This window comes from Lagenorhynchus albirostris, chromosome 5 (genome assembly GCF_949774975.1).
Source record: "Lagenorhynchus albirostris chromosome 5, mLagAlb1.1, whole genome shotgun sequence".
Lineage (NCBI taxonomy): Eukaryota > Metazoa > Chordata > Mammalia > Artiodactyla > Delphinidae > Lagenorhynchus > Lagenorhynchus albirostris.
Genome location: NC_083099.1, coordinates 83,179,469 through 83,204,492, shown reverse-complemented (window position 1 = coordinate 83,204,492; position 25,024 = coordinate 83,179,469). Strand labels below are relative to the sequence as shown.

At 37.0% G+C, this 25,024-nt stretch overlaps 1 protein-coding gene across 1 annotated transcript; it reads left to right on the top strand.

Annotated features, from left to right (window-relative positions):
• Positions 1-1,650: 1,650 nt before the first annotated feature.
• On the top strand, positions 1,651-21,428 carry LOC132520256 (small ubiquitin-related modifier 2-like). The gene is made up of 4 exons (XM_060149044.1): positions 1,651-1,763; positions 16,894-16,963; positions 21,133-21,294; positions 21,366-21,428. The coding sequence occupies exons 1-4, from the start codon at positions 1,651-1,653 to the stop codon at positions 21,426-21,428; spliced, it is 408 nt and encodes a 135-aa protein (XP_060005027.1).
• The last annotated feature ends 3,596 nt before the right edge of the window (positions 21,429-25,024 follow it).

Genomic DNA, 25,024 nt, shown 5'->3' with positions numbered 1-25,024 from the left:
AAATAAAAACTGTGTCCCAGTTGGTGCTTTTCTTCAGGTATAAACTTTGCTTACCCTTAAATGGTTATTACATGTTAATTAAGAGTCAGTATAAGAAAGTGTTTTGTTACAGATTAAGAAGTGCCTAACAAGATGGGCAGACACCGTTTAACTGCTAAACTTTACTAAATATTCTCTTACATATCTAATATCTCTGTTTATTTTGCAGGCAATAGCTATCCAGCTAAATCTAAATGGAATGCCTAGTTAAATATCTTGAGGCTATAAATCATGTAAATAACACTAATATGTTTTCTCAAGAGTTTACTGACAATATTGAGCTGCAGGGCAAATCTAGTGTTAGGCATTACATTATTCAAAGGGTCCCAGAAGTTTGCCTGCTTAAAGGTATCTTTCTTTACTGTCTGTAAATCACATTCTCAGTCCTCTCTGCTTTTAGTAGTGAATGTAGGAGCACTGCCTCTGCAAGAGGAAGAGGATTCACAAGATGTGTCTCATCAGTCATGTTATCATGTACAAAACAATTCATTAAAATAATATTTTTGAGGCCTACCATATGACAGGCATTGTGCTAAGCTATGGGGAAATAATAATGTACAGAATTGACACCCTACCCCATTGCAATCTAATGAAGGGTATGAAAGCCCCCCGTAGAGCACGGCCAAACAACATCATTGTACACTTATAAGGCAGGCCTTTCAAACTTGCTCTCCACTGTAAAACAGGACCAAAATTAATCACCACATATGCCCAATCCTCTCTGGTGCTGAGAAATACTGCATAATAATAATAACATTCAGGAACCCAGGAACTCACAACCAAGATAGAGAAGGAAAGTGAATACACACTGAACAGAGAATAATATGGACCAGGGAGTAATTGATAGCTAAGCTATCAGGGAGCAGAATCAAAACACAATGGTGGTTCAGAAAAGGGGATCAAGAAGGAGCCTTCTTGGAGAAAAATGGAATTTTAAGTAACCCCTGGCAGATATGTAAGAGGAGGATGGAGGAAGCAACATCTTATGCCTGGCCATGAGAACCAGCGGGAAACAAAGCACAGAGCTGGAGGAAGACGCATCTGACTAGCATGGAAGAGGAGAGAGAGAAGGTTGCAGAGAGACGCTGCATCAGGAAGAATCCTGAATGCCTGAATGAAGACTCACACATCATCTCATCATCTCATACTCAGAAGGCTACTTTAGATTGTGGAGGAGTGAGATGAGACACTGACAGCTTAGAGAGATGATTTTGGCAATGGGAAATGAGAGGTCAGAAGGAAGATGAAGTAGAGAAACTAGTTAGGAGACTAATAAAGTTGTTGGTGACATGATGAGAAAGGGACGAACGTTATCGATTATATACACTATTGCTTTCTAATAATGGTGAGGAATGAATTCCTTCCCTCAGAGACTTTATATTAGTGGGAAAGGTAAGTTGTAGGAAACTATGTGGGGCTAGAAATGGAAAAAAGTTAGAATGAAAAATAACTGGTTTTTGTAAGTTGGGGTCAGTGAGGGTCTTGACAGGCATGATAATGAGTGTGGCTTTATTCTATATGCAAAAGAGAGCCATTAAAAGCTTTGAGTAAGCGAGTGCCATAATCAGACCAGTGTTTTAAGAAGATGACTAGCCAGCAATGGAGTCGAAGATGGACGGGGACAAGTCAAAGTCAGGAAGACCAGTTATAAAGTTTCTGAAACAGAACAGGCAAGAGAGGATAAAAGCAGGCCACAGGGCAATGACAGTAGAAAGAGAAGAAAGGTGAAGACTTTTAGAGGAATTTCACAGGAGACTGACGGGATTTGTCAACTAATTGGATATGGAAGTTGAAAAAGGACAGGAAAAAGATGCCTCTACTTTTTTGTTGTTGTTGTTCAAAGTCCAAGCTGATAAAATGGGAAAGTTGAGTTAAAAAGCCAGTTTGGGAGGAAATTTAGAAATTCTACTTTTAGAATTCTGGATTGGTTCCTAAACTGGTACTCAAATAGCCTGTACCTCCAGATGGACATGCTCAGGAAGCTGTCACAGGAATGACATTCTTCACAAAGAGGGCTATCTCTGAGCTGTGTAATAAACTAAGCCCCCAAATCAAGATTCCCACCCCCCCATATTTTTCCTTGTGTTTTCTTTCTTTTTCTCACTTGTTTTTGTAACTTAAATATATAAATATAGCACTAAGTGACATATTTTCTAATAATATGAATCTCATTTTGATTTTTAAAAACATGTACACATAGCAGTTAACTGATTCTGTTTTAAGAAGAAACACAATCTGAACTTGTCTCCCTCTGCTGGTTGCACATTGAGGTATCATGGGTCTTTTTAAACCAGAGTAATAGTAGAAAGAAAAATATCTGACAATAATTTGCAACGCACAAGTATGGGACTTTGACGTCCACAATGCATAGTGACACACATAATTTTATACTTTATTTTTACTGCACCGTGAGATATATAGTACAAGTATTATTACTCCACTTGTCAGAAAAAATTTGAGATTTCAAGCCATTAAGCTCTCATATGAAATTAGAGATATTAAAGGAAAATCAGGAAGCATATGTAATTAGAATAATTGTATAATGTTATAGCTGCAACAGACCCAGAAGATCTTCTTGCACAGTCCCCCAATTTTGCAGCTGAAATACAGAAACTTAGAATTTACACGGTTATTCAGGATCACTGAGATTAGTATTCAAGACAGCACAACTCTCAAAAAGTGCTCTTTCTATTGTACCATGCTGCCTGACTAATAATGTCAGGATGTTAATCCTTTACATCATAGCTGAAACATGTACACGAGTAGACTAGATTAGAAATGCCTATTTCTCTAAGGCTAGATATACATTGCATCCAAGCAATCCACATCTATGTTAAACTTATAAGCAAGTAAGAAACAAAAATAAAAGCAATGTACATCAGTTGGTCAAACAGAAAATAAGGCAAAGACCAATCCTCGATTAGCTGTTTGAATAGATTTGTGCTCTGTCCAGTCTGGGGCTCTAGAACCATAGGAAAGGCTTGAGATGATTTTTCAGGAATGCCAGAGTATTACAGATTGTGTCAGCAGAAGAGCTGGGGTGGAATTCCTTACCCAATGACTTCCTGGGGCACTGTTTTCTTCCTCTTTATATGCCTTCCATAGACAGTGTACTACAGCTCTCTGGCTATCCACCTGACATCCTACTTGCCAAACTTGTCTTCATTCTTAATGGATATTCCCATTCTCTCTTGGCAGGAAAGAAAAAAGCTAATTAAAATTATTTATATTTGTGTGGAAGTGACTGATAAATTCCAACCTCTGAAGGGATATTATACAATGGGAGTTTCCTGAACTCTAATAGGTGAAATAGGTAGAGAAGATATTTTTGAATGGGAGAGTACTTTCATAACTCTTGTTTCTTACTGGCAAGAGATAAAGACCTTTGGGCCAACAAGTGTGAAAGTACCTTAAGAGATCTAAAATTAAAATAAAAAAAAATCTACATGATCTTAACCCATTAAATCATAATATCTCTCCACACAGAAGAAAACTTCGTTTAGACCATCAATTCAACACACTGTGCCTATTAAAAAAAGTTTTTAGACAGGTAATAGATATTGGTGAGGAACAGAGAAATAACAATATAGCAAACTTTTATATAATACACATATACAGATATAAGCAAATATAAACAATTCCAAAATGTAGACAATTTCCAACACACTTGGTAAATATTCCCAATACCCCTATCCAACAATTTATCAGATAAAATTTTCACACTTTTGTTTTCAGTAGCAAAATCAAAATGAGAGTCTTTTTTTTCTTTAGTGGTGCTCTCTTTTTCTACTGCAAGAAAGCATGACAGAGTATTGATCGTAGGATGGAATCAGGTTGGTAAGTGGCTAGAGAAACCTTTTGTGCTGTTTGGAAGCACTGAGAATGGCTGATACCAGTAATATTCACTGTTTCAGGAAAAATAGATTATAGGTAGAGCTTTGATCGAGGCAATAGCTAGCCTGGATATAAGGGCCAGGCTGTTTTGGTGGGTAGGAGGGTAGAGAAAAGGATAAGCAGGTGTGAATATTTGGACTGTGACAGCCCTAAGTGAAGGAGACGGAATGTGAGCCAACATAGGCATCAGAGAAGAAAATGTGTAAGGAAGTAAAGGGAAACTTGCAATGTGATAAATTATCTCTTAAAATAGGACATTTTGACAAAGCGAGAGAGAGGCATGGCCATATATACACTACCAAACGTAAAATAGATAGCTAGTGGGAAGCAGCCGCATAGCACAGGGAGATCAGCTCGGTGCTTTGTGACCACCTAGAGGGTGGGATAGGGAGGGTGGGAGGGAGGGAGACGCAAGAGGGAAGAGATATGGGAACATATGTATATGTATAACTGATTCACTTTGTTATAAAGCAGAAACTAACACACCATTGTAGAGCAATTATACTCCAATAAAGATGTAAAAAAAAATGACAGACCATAAAAAAAGGACATTTTTATCCATCAGCTGATATGATAAGTCTAATGCTGCTGCTTGTTTTAATGTATATATTAACAGTGACTGAATAAAATTATCTTCCTTGGGACAAAAATGATCACTTAGCTATTAAGGAGCAATACTATGTGACAATTCACAACTTCTTTGCATCACTACCAATTTGGATTACATTATTTTTGGTTTGTAATGTTATTAGCAATAATTTTTTATTATTTAATTAAATAATTTATTGATCACCTACTATGTAAGTGGGTATTCTGAAAGATCTATGGGAACCATTCAGCACGGTCTCTATGATAAGATCCTTCTGTAATAAGAAATTTTCAAACTTGTTGGGGAAAGATCGACAAATGGATTGGTGAGTGATTCAAAAAGTGTATATAATTAAGTCTGCAATTCTGAGAAAAGTGCCCTAAATGCAAAGAAATTCAAACATAACGAGATAACTTCAACCTTCTATATGTCAGTCAGGATACTATGCACTGAGGTCACAAAGAAGCCCAGGGAAAGATTCTTGCCCTCAAAGAGTGAACAGCTGGGAAAGAGATATGAATAGTTAAGCAATGACAATAAGTATGAACTATGCAAGTACCTCCGTCGTACTGTGTCCACACAAAGGACACCACCTGATCCAGGCTGGAGGGAAGCTTTTCTGAAAGAGATGGTAACTGAGATGTGTCCTAAAAGAGAAGGTAGGACTTGGGGATGGGGTCCTTAGGGATATTTGGGATGTTAACAGTTGGAAATGAGTATAGGGTAAAATTCAGGAGGGCCAACAAAGGGATTAATGTCAAGTTAGGAGCCAACATCATGGAGCAAGGCATGGGGGCAGGGAAGAAAGTGCTCCCCACCCAGAGAGGATCCATGCTGGGGAGTAGTAGGAAACTCAGATAAGGAGGGGGGTGGTCGGAGATGGATTATAAAGGTCTTAAAAGACAAGAAGGGAGAAATCTGAACTTAATGCATTAGTAAACAAGAAGCATTTTATTTTGAGGGGGCAAGTTCTTGAAAGTGGCATTAGATGTAGCAGTTGTATAAAATGGAGGGCTCGGATAGGATATTCTCTCAGTAACTCAGGCTTGAAAGGTAATGACCTTTCAGTGGGGTGGAGAAGAAGGATAAATGTAAGAGATATAAAGAAAGGGTCAAAAGGAATTGTTGAGTAACTGGATATATGCAATGGATAAGAAGAAGATATTCAAAATGAGACCTGTGAATCCCCCTGAGTTTCTGGAGGATGGGATCATCATTGATAGAGATGAGGGAGTTGAAAAAGCAGAGTGGAGTGTACTGGGGATGGGGAGGTGGCGGGAGCGGGGGGTGAGGGGAGGACTAATCCCTCCTAACCATCAGGCCTGCCATTTGGTTAGCTACTGCTACTGGAGGGAGTGTGCTCCTTAATGGATTTGGCTCCATCAACTCAATTGGTATGAATTTCCCAGATGTGCATAATTAGGAAAGGAAAAATGTCAAAAGGAAACCATATGATCCTTTTGGTATTAATGCTTATATTTATAATTACTCATAAAAATACCATTAAGAATTCTCTAATGTCCACTCTAAAAATGTGATACATGCTTTGGAACATATCTAAAATATACATAACACCTGGGCTAAAGTGGCCCTTACTCACTAAAGTTTGATTGTCCTTAAATTTCTGTTTAATATAACCCTATTTTTGTTTTACTAGTTCTCACTAGATCGCATCCTCGAATTCTTAGAAAGTGCAAAATATTCCAGCACATTCTGTGCTCACTGAATTTGACTGTTCATCATAATCTTTTGCCCTTGATCTTCTTACACCTTTCTTTATTCTAACCTATTTCTAACGGGTGGCCAGAACATTTTTTAAAAAATTTGTACTTTCAAAATGCATTTTGAATATCAAACAAAGTTATAGAATAGTTTTTCTCTACTGATAAATAAATAATGAGCTTTATGTTGGGAATGCTAGATTTGTTTAAATAGTAAAGAAGAAATTTGCAAAAGATAGCTATAAATATGGAGCAGGGCTTCAATAAAGGATCCAGTAGTGAAACACAGATTGGGGTGTGATCATGATAAAGGTGAGAGTTGAAATGCATGTGCATGTGTGTGTGAGAAAGAAAAAGAAGAGCAGAGTCTAAGAGTTGCACCTTGGGTAAGGTTTGCCATGTTGGAGCAAGAAAACAAGCAAGAAAACAAGAAGCAAGGAAAGTTCTTCCTGGAAAACAGCAGGTCCGGAGTGACTCTCCTTTCATCTGTAGAGCACAAAGTGCTTTCATATTCATTTGTCTTCACTTGACACCCTATTGCACGCCAGAGAGCTCTTTAGAAGAAAGATATTATAAATGGCAGGTATTAAGATAATAAACATAAAAATAATAATAGATATTCAAGACCTTTAAATAGAAGGAGAGTGCTGCCTGTATTCATCACTAAGTGGTTTGGATCAATATCAAAGGATAATGAGAACTTAGTGTAGAAAAAGCTTAGGACATCTCTCTGTACTCAGTGAGGTGACAAACACCCTGAAGGAGAGGGGTGGTATCCTCTCCAAATGTTCCCTTCTGTCTTATCCAGAGCTCCATTAGGCCTGCCACTAATTCAACAGATGATTAGAGAGATTCATCAACAGATGAATAGAGAGATGATTGCTGCATGTATAATGGGACTTCCATGTTCCCAAGAGAAATTCTAACATCACAGGCCCTAACTTCATCATTAGCAGATGATGGACCTTTATGAAGGGAATGGTTTAAATACATGTTTGATGTTTTTTTCTAGTAAACAACTGAAACGAAATCTATTCCCTAAAATGCCATTTTATAATAGTTACTCCAATGTGCAAATACGGTTTGAGATTCTGATATTATCCAAACATTTTACAAATGGAAAAAATTACCTCTGGTAACCAGCACTAAATTATCATCTTCCCCAAGAAACACTTTAAATCCAATTTGAAAAGCTATGGAACATTACACACACACCCACACACATAGAGGCACACATGCAAAAATATGCCCACCGCAAATATACCCAAAACTGGACAGTGGGTGACTTATTAAACAGTTACTTTTTTGTCCAGTAACTCGTTATTAATTCATCTAAAACCTAACTACGTAATTGGCAGAATTTAAATTTCAGGTTTGCTTCTTAGTTGTACTCGAGATGGGGCAAATGAGGTACCAGAGAACTGAAGACTGAAACCTTGAGCTCCAAGTCTTAGAGAGATGTTTACAGAAGGAAGGATAATATGTCTGGTGCTATCTTTGGTATTATATGTAGTTTCTGAGCTCAAGTTTTCATATTTGACAAATGCAATCCAACAGATATTCAGATATGAGCATGAGATTTGGTACATCCTCACTGTATTTTCAGCCATTCAATTCTCACTGTCACCTGGAACTTGGGGCTCTGTATGGCACTGATTCTTCATCATCTCTTGCCTAGGCAGAGCCAGACAGAATGTTATAATGTACTATATGTCAACATCCCAACTTTTAGCAATGCCTTTCCTTGCCTGAATTTTAAGAAGAAGTGTCCTTATTTTTAAAGAAAAAATTCAAGTTTATAATCTAAGATTTCTGCGTTACCAAATAGTAAACCAATACAAAGCAAATAAATATTTAATTTGCAATTATTTTTCCTATTGATGAGAATCTAAAATGTTTTCCTTTATATGAAACAAAAAACAGGCTAGCTTAGATCACCTCAAATAAACTATTCTTATATCCCCTAAATCATGAATTTAGATCAAACAGGTTTAGCTGTACCTCCCAAATTTTTTCATTGGATGGGGCCATAGGCAGCATGAAATCTAGCCCTTTCATTTTACAAATGGAATAACTAAGATCCAGATATTTTAAAAGTCTTGCTCAAGGTCACACCATAGATCCTAGGAGAGCCAGAATGAGAATGCATTTTTTCTTATTCTCAGTTCCGAACTCTAATTGAAATATGCTGAGAGTATAAAGGAGAACATATGAGTGTGTACATAAGTGTGTATTTGTATGCGTGCGTCCGTTTGTTTAGTCTACTTCCTTGGGTAGAATATCCCTACTCCCTGCCCCCAACTTTTCTTTATGCAGCCAATCCTTTCTCCTTAATCAAGACTCAGTTCAAACACCATCTCTTCCTGCCTTCCTGCTCCATCTCAGGCAGTGCCCATTGCTTTATCTTCCTGGAAAGCAGGTAAGTCATTTGGGTAGCACAATTGTCAAACACATCACAGTTCTTTGCAAATATTTTTGTCTACTTCACTGGAGTAGATTATGAACTATCATCACTATATTATGAATTCCTTAAGGATAGGAATCATAGCCTCTTTGCCTTGGAATGCATGGTGCCTAGAGCAGTGCTTGATGATGGTGTGTGCTCCACAGGGGGTTGCAGAAATGGCTTGATGTAATTTAGACCAATGGAGCAAAAACCTTAGTCTTCAGAGTAATTACTCTAACTAAGAATTGTACTGTTACAGTTGGCGTCATACTGCACTTCACTTTACTCAAGTATAAGGACCTAACTTTAATAAGAACTTCGGGATGTTGAGGGTGGGTCACGTACTATTTTTTCAGAAGCAACACTGGTCTATGCCCACAAATCTGATAACCTAGATGAAATGGACCACAACCTTGAAAGACAGAGACAACACTGGCATGTACATTTCCCACCAAGTCTTATTCTGAGGAAACAGTACCTGCAACTTCTCATAACCTACTGAAACCTTCTGTGTGAAGATATTTCTCAGCCATTTATAGCTATTCTGTTAAAAGTCATCAGAGATAACCTGAAGTTTCAGGCCTCATCTTAAGTGGGTGATGTTTAAGTTAATGATCTGTTCACTAGCCTGAAGAGTTGCTACTGGGGAATATCTGAACTATCATATCTATTTCTGTAAGGCCATAAATAGATTATTTAGAGAAGGCTACAATTTTGGAATAGGTGAATGAGACCTTCAAGGACAAGACAAAGAACAGCCAGCTATCTAGCTCAGCTGTGTCTCCAGTGACTTATTGTGGAAGTTCATTTATGCTAAACTCTGTATCTAGACCTCCCCAGGCTGAAATATGACAGATTTTGATAAGGGGAAATTAGGGGATCACTCACACAGTTTGCCCTGTTTTAACATGTACCATCATCAGCTGTCTCTGTCTTTTGTCTGTTTCTACCTTCTCTCCCACCTTCCCTACACTTCTGGTTCATAATCAGTTTAGTTCCTAAAATGTCCCTTCTTTGCACCCCTTTATCTGTTTTAGGACTATCGCATTTTTTCCCTTTAGCCTCACCTTTTACCTCATGTCCCACCCTGGACCATAAAAAAAGAGAGTTGAAAGTTTAAAAATTATCTAATATGTGTACTAAAAACATTTTCTGGTTTTCTGTTCTTAATTTCCCAGTTAGCTTTCAGTTCCCAAGCACTCTTGTTAAAGGAGCGTTCGAATATGAAAACAGTAAACTAATCCTAAATATTTGCTTTTGACAAAAGGAACAGAAAAGGAGCCAGATACAATACTAAGTGCTGGGGGAAAATTTGAAACAAAGTCCTTGTCCTCAAGAACATCATACTGTAGTCAGTAAAGCAGACATACACACAAATTGCTTTTTGCTTATGTGTGATCTTAGACTGAATTTCAAATTTTTGTTCCATAAGTCATTGGCTCATGGAAATTCAAGGATCCCCACTCTGCATTTTGAAATTTTAAGTGAGACAAAGAATGGAATACTGAATAGGAATACTAAATTTGGAACATAAGGTAATCCTTCTAGACCTTTATTAAAACTGGCATAGACTTTGAAGACTTGAGACACTAGTGAGAAGGAGGAGATTTAGAGAGGTTCTAAAACAGAGCCCCCAAAATGATTAAAGCGGTTAGAAAAATTAGCAGATGTCCATCAGTTTGGAGCCAAGCAGATATTGCTGTTGGATCAAATCAAAATCTGCCCAAAGGCCTTAGGAAAATAATTCTGTAAAGTTAATGTTTTTTAAGCCATGAATGTCACCACAACTTCATTTTATTGACACTGCCTTAATCAGCCCAGGTAGCTCAATCCTCTTCTAAGCCCCCTTCTGGAAGGTCGGGCTTGCCTCATTCCCAACACCATCTCAACAGAGGAAGGATGTGATCATTGGTTTTTACTGCCATTTCTTCACACTCTAGACTCAGTGTCCCAGCCACGAGTTCTCTCCTTTCATTAGATCCACTCTCCTCTCCCTACTTTATACTCTCAGCAGTATCCTTGGCAGCCAGCCAGTCCTAAAATCCAGCATATCACAGGCAGAATCCAATTAATCAGCAAGTAACTAGATTCTCTGAGCCTTCTGCAAGTCTGAGATTTCTCACAGTACTGTGTGTTTGTACATATATATTCTCTATATATACATATACACTAATAGTACTATGATAGTATAAATAGTATATAATATAGTGTGTGTGTATATATATATACACACATATATTTTATTTACATATATATATATATATATATATCTAACTGGATGCCATGTACTTTGCCAAATCCTAGAGATACAAGGAAGAATTAGATATACCTCTACTCTCATAGTTTAGTAGAACAGGAAATATTACTCAAACTAATAAATTAGCACACTAGAAATTCGAGATGCTGGAATAGACATCTTCGGGAGGAAGAATGAAGACACAAAGGTGGGACTGTTCTCAAGGTGTCTGAACAGGGCAAATAATTTCAACTGCTTAGACAAGAAGGAGCTGAAAAACATTAGAATGCCAGTTCCTCATACTCATCATTTGCTCCTTCAGATATTAGCCATAAAATAAGCTAACTCTCCAAGCTCATCAAGCACCCCAAGGGAGATTTCAGCCAAATGGCTAATTTACAAGCCTTAGTGAGGGCATCTGATCTGAAAACCAACAAAAGTGGGTGCTACAGAAATTTTTCAAGATAAAAAAAATTGTTTTAACATTAAGTTTCACGGGCTTGTTACTGTATCAACAATATAGAGATGAGGGCTGTCAGAAGACTATCATATAAATGTGTTTTCCCACCCAAAGAGGCATTTTTCCATTTCTTCTCTCAACTCTGTAGCCCATCTGGCAGTGCATTTACAGACCTCTGGGATAATTCAAATTTGGAAATTGAATTTCAGCCTTAAATAAAAAGTGAAACATTTAGGATTTTCCCAAAACTTTAAAACCCCCCAAAATAGCAATCCTATTCTGAAACTCAAAAAAGAGTTGTGTGATTTTTTTTGCGAAAGCACTGTTGATTAGCATTTTGCAAAGATTTTGTAGAGAATGATGACTTCATTGGAAAGGAAGGGGACTCCTTCCCTACCTAGCCTCCAAACCCACCTTTATCTGTTGTTGTAAAAGTTTGAATGAACCTGTTCAGATGCGTCAAGAGGCCTCTTGTTACGAGTGCGTCACTGGATTCAGCATTTCCCTATATAATCTTCACTGAATCATTGGGGAAAGGGAGATAGAACGGAACAAAGTAGTCTAAGTAAAAAAGAACTGGCAGAGATTAAATCCCTAAAAACCTTTTGCTGCGATGTGTTGGGATGTTTTGCCACTCTGGGTTGTAAACTTGATCAGACTGCATTGGCTATCATGGAATATGGAAAGTTTAGTCTTCTGATCCAAGTTATTTTCATGCAGTATTGTCACAGTTCCTCTTCCTACTCTTAAGTAACTGTTTCTTAGAATAGTATTGATTTGGGGGACATTACTTCCCCGTTAACTCGCCTTTCTTTAATGGTGAATATTGTTTCGAAATGTTTGTTTTCAAACCAGTCAGTCAACAATAAGCTTAGTTGACAATCAGCTACCTTTTCTGTCAGAGTAAATCTTTAACATCCAATTTAATTCTCTTCTCAAGGGAATCCAAACTTCTCTACGAGCGTTTGAATCTCAAACGCAAAAATGATACTATTAGAAAGACCATGAGATATCATCCACTTTCCTGGTTTTCATACTAGGATCCTCAAATTCTTGGATTTTTAAACGGGTGACCCAAGGCCACAGTGTAGAGTGGGAAGAAAGAGAATGTCAAGAAAGGTTTCAACAAAAGAAACAAGACTCAAAGCTACTTTTATACACTGAGGTTCCACTTTCAATTTCATCTGATAAAAGATCTTTTGTTAATGGATGAGAAGTTCCAGCCTGAGAGAGATTCAGTAGCTTGTTGCAGATCGCTCAGCTAGTGAGAGAGCCAGGATTAGAACTAGGTCTCCAGAGGAGCCCTCATCTACTAAGTATCACTTCTGTCACTCTAAACCCAATTCTTCTAATTCCTCTTTCCATCCTGTTGGCATCCACTTATTCTCTTTTAAAAATTATCCCATTCTCCTGTCTTCTTTCAAGACCTTACAGTTGTGTCTAGAACAGTCTTAGTTTCTCTATGTATTTTATTCAATATTGTTTTCTCAATTCTGAGAGTAGTTGTCCACTGCCAAAAGACAAAAGGGGCCATGAATATCACTAGTAATATTATCTTCTACACTGATAGTAATTTATATATTTATTTTTTAATAGCTCTTTATTGGAGTATAATTGCTTCACAATACTGTGTTAGTTTCTGTTGTACACCACAAGGAATCAGCCACATGCATATATATGTCCCCATACCCCTCCCTCTTGAGCCTCCCTCTCATCCTCCCTATCCCACCCCTCTAGGTTATCGCAAAGCACTGAGCTAGTCTCCCTGTGCTATGCTGCTGCTTCCCACTAGCTATTTTACATTCGGTAGTGTATGTATGTCGATGCTACTCTCACTTTGCCCCAGCTTCCCCCTCCCACCCCATGTCAAGTCCATTTTCTATGTCTACATGTTTATTCCTGCTCTGCAACTAGGTTCATCAGTACAATTTTTTTTTTCAGATTCCGTATATATGCATTAGCATAGGGTAATTGTTTTTCTCTTTCTGACTTACTTCACTCTGTATGACAGACTCTAGGTCCATCCACCTCACTACAAATAACTCAGTTTCATTTCCTTTTATGGCTGAGTAATATTCCATTGTATATATGTGCCACATCTTATTTATCCATTCATCTGTCGATGGACATTTAGGTTGGTTCCATGTCCTGTCTACTGTAAATAGTGCTGCAATGAACACTGTGGTACATGTCTCTTTTTGAATTATGGTTTTCTCAGGGTATATGTCCAGTAGTGGGATTGCTGGGTCATATGGTAGTTCTATTTTTAGTTTTTTAAGGAATCTCCATACTATTTTCCATAGTGGTTGTATCAATTTACATTCCCACCAACAGTGCAGGAGGGTTCCCTGTTCACCATACCCTTTCCAGCATTTATTTTTGTAGATATTTTGATGATGCCATTCTGACTGGTGTGAGGTGATACCTCATTGTAGTTTTGATTTGCATTTCTCTAATAATTAGTGATGTTGAGCATCTTTTCATGTGCCTCTTGGCCATCTGCATGTCTTCCTTGGTGAAATGTCTATTTAGGTCTTCTGCTCAATTTTTAACTAGATTGGTTGTTTTTTTGATATTGAGCTCTATGAGCTGTTTGTATAGTTTGGAGATTAACCCTTTGTTGTTTCATTTGCAAATATTCTCTCCCATTCTAAGGGTTGTCTTTTTGTCTTGTTTATGGTTTCTTTTGCTATGCAAAAGCTTTTAAGTCCCATTTGTTTATTTTTGTTTTTTTTTTTCCATTACTCTAGGAGGTGCGTCAAAAAAGATCTTGCTGTGATTCATGTCAAAGAGTGTTTTTCCTATGTTTTCCTCTAAGAGTTTTATAATGTCCAGTCTTGCATTTAGGTCTTTAATCCATTTGGAGTTTATTTTTGTGTATGGTGTTAGGGAGTGTTCTAGTTTCACTCTTTTATATGTAGCTGTCCAGTTTTCCCAGCACCACTTATTGAAGAGTCTGTCTTTTCTCCATTGTATGTTCTTGCCTCCTTTGTCGTAAATTAGGTGCCCATATGTACATGGGTTTACCTTTGGGCTTTCTATCCTGTTCCATTGATCGATATTTCTGTTTATGTGCCAGTACCATACTGTCTTGACTACTATAGCTTTGTGGTATAGTTTGAAGTCAGGGAGCCTGATTCCTCCAACTCCGTTTTTCTTTCTCAAAATTGCTTTGGATATTTGGGGTCTACTTTCAACTTTCATAGATTTACAAATTAACTATGTTGGTGTAAGCTCAAATATCCTTATGAAGTACACAAAGAGGGTACAAAAACTCAGACCCAGAAATGAGAAGCAACATGTCTAATGGTTCACAGCTATGCAGGAGCACAAGCAGGGCTGGAGTCCTGTTTCCCAGGCTCCAGTCTTTCCACTTGACCACTCCAAATGAAGAGAAGGATTTGGAGGGGCAGGGGCTGGGGGGTTAAATTCTCTCCTGCATGGGAGATTTGTCTGCTTTCCCTTGACATTTCAAATGACTTGGTTCCTTATTAAATCAGTCATGCATAAACGTACAAATTACCCCCTCACCTTACCAACCTCACCACCAACCCACCTGAAGCAAGACCAAAGGGCCATAAGTTCCTTCATAAACTTTTTTCCACAATCCACATGGTTGATTGCCCTTTCATCCAGACATTTTTGCAGCCTTTAAATTTTGACAATGTTTTCAACATAATTGATATTTTTTGGACCTCTCATCAGTCCTACATTTTATTTTCCATTGGGTTTTTACTCACATAGTCACTCTGCTCATCCAAGAATATTTCATTTTGGGGACAACCCTATGTAATATGCTACCAAAGCCTTTGACATTACTTTTGGCCCTTTGTAAAGATTCTAATTCCTATCTTAGTATTCAAACTGGCAAGCATAGGAGACTTGAAGAACGACTGGTAGAAGCCAAATTAAGTAGATACTCTACATAGAAAGTAACCAAAAGCAAAAATAAACAAATGGGACTATATCAGATCAAAAACACTTCTGTACAGCAAAGGAAATCATCAACAAAATGAAAAGACAACCTACTGAATCATAGAAAATATTTGCAAATCATATATCTGATAAAGGGTTACATCCAAAATACATAAAGAATGCATAAAACTCAACAGCAAAAACAAACAAATAATTTCATTTAAAATGGACAGAAGATCTGAATAGAAGATCTGATTTTTCCAAAGAAGGCATACAGATGGCCAACAGGTACATGAAAAGATGCTCTACACCTATAATCATCAGGAAAATGCAAATGAAAACTGCAATAAGCTATCACCTCACACCTGTAGGATGGCTGTTATCAAGAAGACTAGAAATAACACGTGTTGGTGAAAATGTGGAGAAAAAGGAACCCTTGTGCACTGGAAATGTAAATTGGTGCATTCACTATGGAAAACAGTATGGAGGTTCCTCAAAAAAAAATTAAAAACAGAATTATCATGTGACCCAGCAATTCCACTTCTGGGTATGTATCGAAGAAAATGAAATCACAAATTAAAAAAGACATATGCACACACATGTTCACGGCAGCATTATTTACAATAGCCAAGATATGGAAACAAGCTAAGTGTCCATTAGTGGATTAATGGATAAATAAATTGTGGTACTTACATACAACAGAATATTACTCAGCCATAAAAAAATAATTAAATCTTGCCATTTGCAACAACACAGATGAAACTCGAGGGCATTATGCTAAGCGAAATAAGTCAGTCAGACAGAGAAATACAAATACTGTATAATCTCTCTTATATGTGGAATCTTATCTCCAAGCTCATAGATACAGAGAACAGATTGGTGGTTGCCAGAGGTGGGGGAGGTTGGGGTGGTGGGAGAAATGGGTGAACTGTTTTTGGTTTTTCTTAGTTTAAATAAAGCAAAAAATTTAAGTACTACAATATTAAAGATGAATGAACCACAAATGGTATAAAATGTCTTTTTCAAAATAAAGGTTTCTGATGCTATACTTCTTAAAAAAAAGTAACAATGGCAGGAGAAGGAAAATTCCCCAGCACTGGCATATGCATAACTCCAAGGTAACATGTGCATATATCCAATTAGATATATAAAAGATATAGATATATTAAATTTCATGCAGCCTTTGAACCCTTACCCCCTCTATAATGTAATGGATGCAGAGGCCAGAAAATAGCCCAAGGTAGAGTGAGTAATATATCCCCACCACTGCCATAATTTTCATTTTCATCAAAATCTAAAGATTTACAAAGAGCTGCCTCCATTTCCTTTATCCTCCAGCCGAGTGGAGGCACTTAAATGGTAGTGATACTAATAAATCCTGATCTAAAGCTCATGTTCTTTGCCCTACAATAGGCAGTTGGGAGGTTAAAGGTATCAATTCGAACACCTGCTGAAGGGTGAGGAACTTCTTTATGGTATCAGTAATTCAACTTTCTATTGAAAACTAGCATCTTGTAGAAGTCATAGTAAAAGGCATTTCTGGGTCAGTCATGGTGAAATGATTAAACTTATATTTCTCTATTGCTTGATTAGGTCACTGTTCACTAATGCCCTGTCACCATCAGCTTCTTTGAACTGTCATCTCATACCTGACACCAACGTGGTAAGCTTCCCTATACCCAGTTTGGAAAACCAGTTAAAAACAGAAGGTGGTTTTCTTTCTCTACTATAAAGAATTCTGAGTCATGGATGGTTGCTTTCTCACTGTGCTTTTAAAAGAAGAAAGAAAATGCCTTCAGTTTGCTGGGAGCAAAAATATGTTCTTTTTCATCTGAAACCATTCCTTGCATCTCACTAAATATTACTGAGCATCCCACAAGAGCTTATCATCTTACCTATTTGCAACAGCAAACTGAATGTATTAGGAAACCCTCTTCAGACTGGTGGAGCCTAGCAGCTCAGGAAGCTCTGGGGAATAAAATATCTGACAGCAGGTGGCCTGGGTAGACCAGCTGTATGGCTGTACATAGGAACTGCCACTTAACAAGTTGGGGCAGCTTGTTCCTGTAGCTCATGGGGAGTTGGACACAATTCTATGCCCTTTAGACACTCTGAGCTGCCACGGGAAAAGCAGGCATTCCGTCATGTCCTGTGCCTCCCTGTTCGTGTGATTTTCGTTTGTACTTGGACAGAACAGTTTCATGTGCAGGAGTAAAAACATCAGTCCCAGGAGATACTGGACCATTGACCCAGAGTCCATATGTCAGTAGTCTCCTTCCCTTTTGGGACTGGTCAGTTGCCATGGTAACTGGCAGCTAAGGCTTATTAGTGCTTGTTAGTGTTTAAAAGATGATTTATAAGCATGTAAATAATTGGCAGCTCATTAACAGGTGGGGCTCCTGAACTCAGCTGCCTTTGGCAATTATCTACAGGATTTGAGAGTTGTGCTCCTGTCCTCTGCAGCTGCCTACTTATCTGTCTCAGAGAGTATCAACCCTGAAAATAAGGCAAAGAGGAAACAATCCATCAGTGGGGCGGACGGACCAGACTGTGCAACCAATGGTGGTTGCTCACCTAGCAGATTGCCCAGGGACAGATGGGAGGAGTACTGGTTGCCCACTTTCAATTTTTCCTTCAGAAACTGTACATACTGTATCCTAATTAAAAAAAAAAAAACCCTTTGTTTCTAGGCAAGTTCATTAGGAGTGGAATCAGGCTTACATATAAGTTGCTGTTTATATTGGAAGAGCCCCTTAGCTAAAAATACCTCCCTGAACTAGTGCTCACAGAACCTGACAGTGCATCAGAATATATGTATTGCATAACTTTCAGCTGTGTGTGGTGGGGGGCGGCTAGAGAGGGAGAGAGAGAGAGGAGAGACAGATGGAGGGGCAGAGGGAGAGAGAGAGAGAGGGAGGGAGGGAGGGAGAGGGAGAGAGGGAGAGGGAGAGAGGGAGGGAGGGAGGGAGGGAGGGAGGGAGGGAGGGAGGGAGAGAGAGAGAGAGATTGAGAGTTGTGTGTTGTTTGGGGGTCTTAGGGGAGAATAAGGCTGGGAGATAAATGGCATCGTACAATACTCACAATAGTAGTAAATACAATAACCTTGCAGCTGATCATATTTTTAATAATTGGAGAGACCCAGGACAGCCTGAAAAGACCTAAGGAAACAGAGCCCTGAGTGTCAGGAATTGCAAGAGTTTGTCAATCAGAGCCACAGTTTTTCCAAACTGCAATTTTGGGAGGCAATTACCTGACTTAGATAATTCTAAGGTTTGAGGATTTTGTTTTTGTTTTTTAATTTTTAAGAACCTCTTTCAATATGTAAAATGTTTCTACAGTTTTGGAGTCCTGAGTAATTAAGAAAATATACTCATTGAAGAATATAATGTATTCATCTCTCTAAGAAATAATATATTGATTATTATTATTATTGTTATTTTGGCTTAATATATAATAGAAGAACAGAGAGGGAAAATGGGAAGATAATTTGAAGATACCACAATGGTAATAAGAAATAGAAAGAGAGGGGCTTCCCTGGTGGCACAGTGGTTGAGAGTCCACCTGCTGATGCAGGGGACACGGGTTCGTGCCCCGGTCCGGGAGGATCCCACATGCCACGGAGCGCTGGGCCCGTGAGCCATGGCCACTGAGCCTGCGCGTCCGGACCCTGTGCTCTGCAATGCGAGAGGCCACAACAGTGAGAGGCCCGCATACAGAAAAAAAAAAAAAAGAAATAGACTTTGAAAGAGGAAAATAATTTAGAAAGAAATTAAGAAGAGGGAAAAACTGGAAGCTAAAAAAATATTCCATCTGCAGCTTATTTCTTTCATTTATAGGGAATCTCAGGATCCTAGACCTAGGCATAGCCAGGCAGTGCTGCTCGAGGGACAGCACAAGGGAAGGTAAGAGTATCAGCTGTGCATTGCTCTGTAGGGCATTCCATCAACTCCAGGAGGTACACAGGCCGTCAAAGCCAGAGGGGTGATTAACCCTTCAATTATTTTAATTTCTGTAGTAGTATATTTTCTACCTCACTCAACTAAGTACCTAATTTCACTGATGAAGCACCTAACTCACCAGCAACTAGAAAGTGTTATTCAGGTTGATTAAACACTACTCTATTTATGGAAATACCTTCTGTTTTAATAATCGGTAGTGGTACCCTCTACAAAGTCAGGGGTAATTATCTTGATCCTCTCTCCATCTTGCTGAGATTTTTTAACACACCCTAATGCTTTCTGGACAAAAGCTCTATTCCAAATAAAAATAACAAAACACTTATATAATTTTTACTATGTTTCGGATATCATCCTAAGTAGTTTGCATATAACTCTTAATCCTCTCAAAGTTTTATAAATTAGGCATCCTTATTACCCTCCTTTTACATTTGAGAAAACAGAGATGTTAAAAAAAAAAAAACTTGCTCAAGAATTCAGCAAGGGGTAAATTATAAAGAGAGCTGGAATTTGAAAACTTAACACATGAGAGACTGCCCTCCTGCTTCCCTCTGTTCCATCAACAAATGTATCGTGTGATGGATCCACCTCCAGTTATGAAGTAGGAAGTCATGAGAAAGCATAACTCTCACCATAACAAACAAAACAAAACAACTGAGGTACAAAATCTGTTTTCCTGAACTCCGCAAAAAAGTGACATTTCAAAGAATCTCTAAAGAAACTCAACTCCAGTGATGAACACTTCATAGGAGAGAAAACATATCAATACGAAGCTGCTCTCCTCCCTGGTTGACTAGCAGGAAAAGAAAAACTTCTCCATAGACAGGAAATCAGCAGAATCTTTAACAAAGATTTAAGACCTGTGTGTGGGTTGCTGGGACAGATTTGAATTCTGAGCCCCCAGTGGCAGAGTAAATCTGAATTCACTTACCAACTCTATTGCTTGGTAAGTGTTCAGGGGCAGTTACTCAAAGGCTTGAAAGTAGGAGAGGAGAAATGAGAGGGATAAATTTCAACTTAGGATTTCAGTTTCTAGGAGTTGGAGACAGACAAGAGTACTGAGAGAAAGTGCTCTGAGGCATTCTGGGAGGACAGATCTCCCTAAACATAGGAGGACTGAAGGAGAACAAAGAAAACTCCCCAGAAACACAAAGAGCTGGAAGCCAGGCTGTGAGAGCTGAGAGATCTTCATGTTTAAGAAAGCTAGTAGTTGGACAGAGAACCATACAGATCTATGGATCTCACCAGTGCTCAGATCCTAAGCCTACCAGACGTAAATTCTTTTTTTTTTTTTTTTTTTTTTCCAGAGGTAAATTCTAATTCCACTTTCAAAACATGTAAAGCCTGTGGTCAAACTAAAGTTGCAACAAAGTTCAAACATATCTTGACTAGAAATCTGATTTATTTAGCTCTTCACTCTTGATTTTTTTCTAGAAATAAATAATATTTACATCTATTTGTACTGTGTTTACACAACATGCCTTTAATGCCATAAAATTTATCACACACAAAGAAGCAAGAAAATGTAAATCATGATCATGAGAGAATATACAAAGAGGGAAGACCCAGAGATGGCCCAGATAGTGGAATTATCAGTCAGAGACTTCAAATAAAGATAAAATAAAATGAAAATGAAAAATCTAAAGGATCTAGTAGAAAAAGCAGGCAACATGAGTGAAGAGATGGGGGATTTTAACAGAGATATATGAATACTATATTGAAGAAAAATGTATTGAAATTTTCAGAAAAAAATCAATATCATAAATGAACAGTTCATTAGATGAATTTAACAGCAGACTGGAGTCAGAAAAGTATCCTTGAAGACAGATCAGTAGCACACCTCCTTAGGTAAGGACCTGGTACCTCTTTTGTGAAGCGCTCACCAGGGCTGGAAGAAAAGCCCAAGGAAGGAGTCAAGATTGAGAACAATGATCATACTAATTTGAAGATGGCAGGGATGGATGGTTCTTTGGTGCACTTTAAGATTAAGAGGCATACAGCACTTAGCAAACTGATGAAGCCTATTGTGAATGACAGGGTTTGTCAATGAGGCAGAATAGATTCCAAACTATTAGGTAACCAATCAATGAAACAGACACACCTGCACAGTTGGAAATGAAAGACGAAGATGCAACTGATGTGTTCCAGCAGCAGATAGGAGGTGTGTACTAAAAAGGGAATCTGCTACTTTACTGTAGAATATAAAGACATGTTCTCAATTAGAAAACCCAATGTGGTCCTACCACATCCTGACTACTGCAGTATAGTTTTCTCTATTCTTTCATTTTCCTCCTCCCCATTCCTTTACTGTACATAAAGTCACTGCTGTATATACTCAAGCATACTGCATTTTTTTAAAAAAACCTAAATGGCCAATGGTATGCTTTGATCAACGCCAAATGGAGATGAGACAGGGGAAAATTCTAGTTCTGTGAAAATACCCCCCTTTCTCCATTAGTGGCATGTTCATTCAGCTCTTATCTTTATATTCCAGTAAGTTATTTCACACTCACTGTTTAACAAAAAAAGAATAACATAAAAATCCTTGCATATTTTGTTCAGTTGGAGAATTTTAATCTTTTTCATTGTAAAACCAAGGACAATATTATACCTTTTTTGCATGTAGAGCAATCTGCCTTTAAACAGGAATAAATTATCCTGAAAGAAATGAATCATAGTTTTCCCTTCACATCAAGCATCTTGTTTTCCCTGACCAAGGATTGAACCTGGGCCCTTGGCAGTGAGAGCAAGGACTCCTAACCACGGGACCACCAGGACATTCCCAAGCATCTTGTTGTTTAAATAAACTTCTTGTTTAAAATGAGGAAAAAAATGTCAAGAGTAGGTATCAAAACTGAGGCAAAAATAGTGAAAAAATAGAGAAGTGTTTGAGATCTGTGGGACAATATCAAACCTAACACGAGTGTAGAAAGAGAACATAGAGAATAGGATAGAAAAAAATATTTAAAGAAACATGGCAGAGAATGATTCAAAATGACTGAAAGACATTAGCATACCTATCCAAGATCCTCAGTGGACCCCAGGCAGAGTGCTATAAAGCAAAACACACATAAGCTCTTCATAGTCAAATTACTGAAAACAAAATATAAAGAAAATAATTTAAAAGCAGTCAGTAACAATAGATACATTACCTGGAATGGAACAACAATATGCATCATGGCTGATTTCCAACTAAAAATAACTGGACAATATATTACTGGACAAAGCAATAATATAAAGTGCTTTAAAAAGTCAACCTAAAAGTATTATATATAAATCTCTCTATCTCTCCCTTAGAAAAAGAAAAAGAGAGCAAATAAAGTCATTTCAAAGAATAAAAGCTTAGAGAACTTGCTTCCAGCAACCCTGTACTACAGGACATGCTAAAAGTAGTTGTTCAGGCTAAAGAGCAAAGATACCAACGGAACTCCAGATCTGCTGGAATAAATAAAAGGTATGACAGAAAGTAAATATCTGGAAAAATATAGAACAATTCTCAATCTATATCTACACTTATACCTATCTCTGTGTATCTTTAAAAGACTGAGGAGCACTTAAAAGAAAAATAATAACAATATATAGAATGTATTGAGGGGTTCTTAGCATATGTAGAACTAAAATGCAAGAAACAAAGTGCTTAAAGGGCAGGAAGAAGGCAAAAAAATTACACTGTGGCATGGCATATTATTTGAAGGTAGGCTCTAATAAATCTAACATTCATATTGTAATCTCTAAATATATACTGTCCAATAGGGTAGTCAGTAGCTACATGTCCATATTTAAATTTAGGTAGAAAATAATCAAAATTAGATAAAATTAAAAACTCAGTTCCTAAATTGCACTAGCCACATTTCAAATGCTAAAGAGCTACATATGGCTAGTATCTATCATGCTAGGTTGAACAGATAAAGACTATTTCCATCATTGAAGAAAGATACTTTAGATAGCACTGCTCTAGATAAACCACTAAAATACAACAAAAACACATATATCTAAATATTAAAAATAGTAAAAATGTGATTTACCTCAAAGAAAACAGAAAAGAAAAACAAACAAATAAATAATACATGAGATAAATAAAAACCAAATGAAGTCACGAGATTTAAACTATATCACTAATTATATTAAATGGTAATGAACTAAAAATTCTATGTAAAAGCCAGCAATAAGATTGTATAAAAAAGAATTAATTTTATAGATTTTGTGTAAAGACAGAGAAGTTCAAAGTAAATGTGTAAAAATTTATACCACTTAAACACTAAGATTGAGAAATCTTATTTTTTAAGATTAAAATTTGTTGTTGAATATACCATCTAAACACTAAGATTAAGAAAATGGTGTCGCTATCTTAATATCATACTAAGTTGCCTTCAAGGGAAAGAATATTACTAGAGAAATAGAAGAACATTTCATAATTATTAAGGAGTTGATTCATCAGGAAATTGTAACAATTCTAAATATGTATGCAACCAGTAACAGTATTTCAAAATACATGAAACAAAATCTGACAGATTAAATGGAGAAGTAGACAAATTCACATTTGTAGTCAGAGATTTTATATAACCATTATCCAATAACTGTATGTACATAATTCTACCCCAACAATTATAGAGTCTTTACATGTGCACATGAATCATTCACCAAAATAGACTATATACTAGGCCATAGAAAAGGTCTCAAAATATTAAAGAATTAAAATCATAATTTTATATTATTCTGTCTGGACTATAGTAATTCTACAGAGCATATTCTGCAAAATATACAATGGTATCAAATTAGGAATTAATTTTAAAAAGCATTATAGAAAACCCTAAAATATTTGGGATTTAACAACCAATTTCTAAATAGCCCATAGATCAAAGAAGAAATCACAAGGGAAATTATAAAATATTACAAAATAAATTATATCAAAAACACAGTATATCAATATCTGTGTGATTCAGCTAAAGCTGCACTAGAGGGACATTTATAGTAGAAAATATGAATGATTTAAATGGTCAAAACTTCTACTTTAGAAGCTAGACAAAATAAAACAAATTAAGCTCAAAGTAAATAGAAGAAATAATGAAGGCAAAAGAAGAAATCAAATTTAAAACAAACAACAGATAATCAAAATGTCAAAAGTGGAAGCATTAAAAAGATTACTAAACTTGACAAATTTCTAGCAAGATTTATCAAGAAAAAAGAGACAAAATTAAAATTACCAACATTATAAACAAAAAGGGGACTTGACTAGAGATTCTACAGAAAATAAAAGGACAAACAATTTATGCCATTAAATTCTGTAAGTTAGATGAAATGGACAAAATTCTTGAGTAATAGGCTTATCTAAACTGACACAGTAAGAAAAAGGCAATCTAGCCCTGTAAATACAAAATAGAGTTCATAATCAAAAATTTTCCTACAAGGTTCTCCTGGCTCAGACAGCTTCATTGAAATCTTATCAAGTATTTAAGTAACGAATAATGCCAATTCTACATAAATTCCCTCAGGAAATGAAGAAAGAAGATACACTATTCAATCAATATAAGTTGATATCAAAACCTGGCAAAGATATTATAAGAAAAAAATATAGACCAATATCTATTATGATCACAGATGCAAAATTCTTAATAAACAATATAAACAAATTGTGTACACACACACACACACACATACACAGTGATAGAGTGATGCAACAGATGGATTTTATCTCAGGTATGCAAATGTCATTCAAACTATTTTTCAAAAATCAATTAACATAACTCACTATACTAACAGAGTAAAGC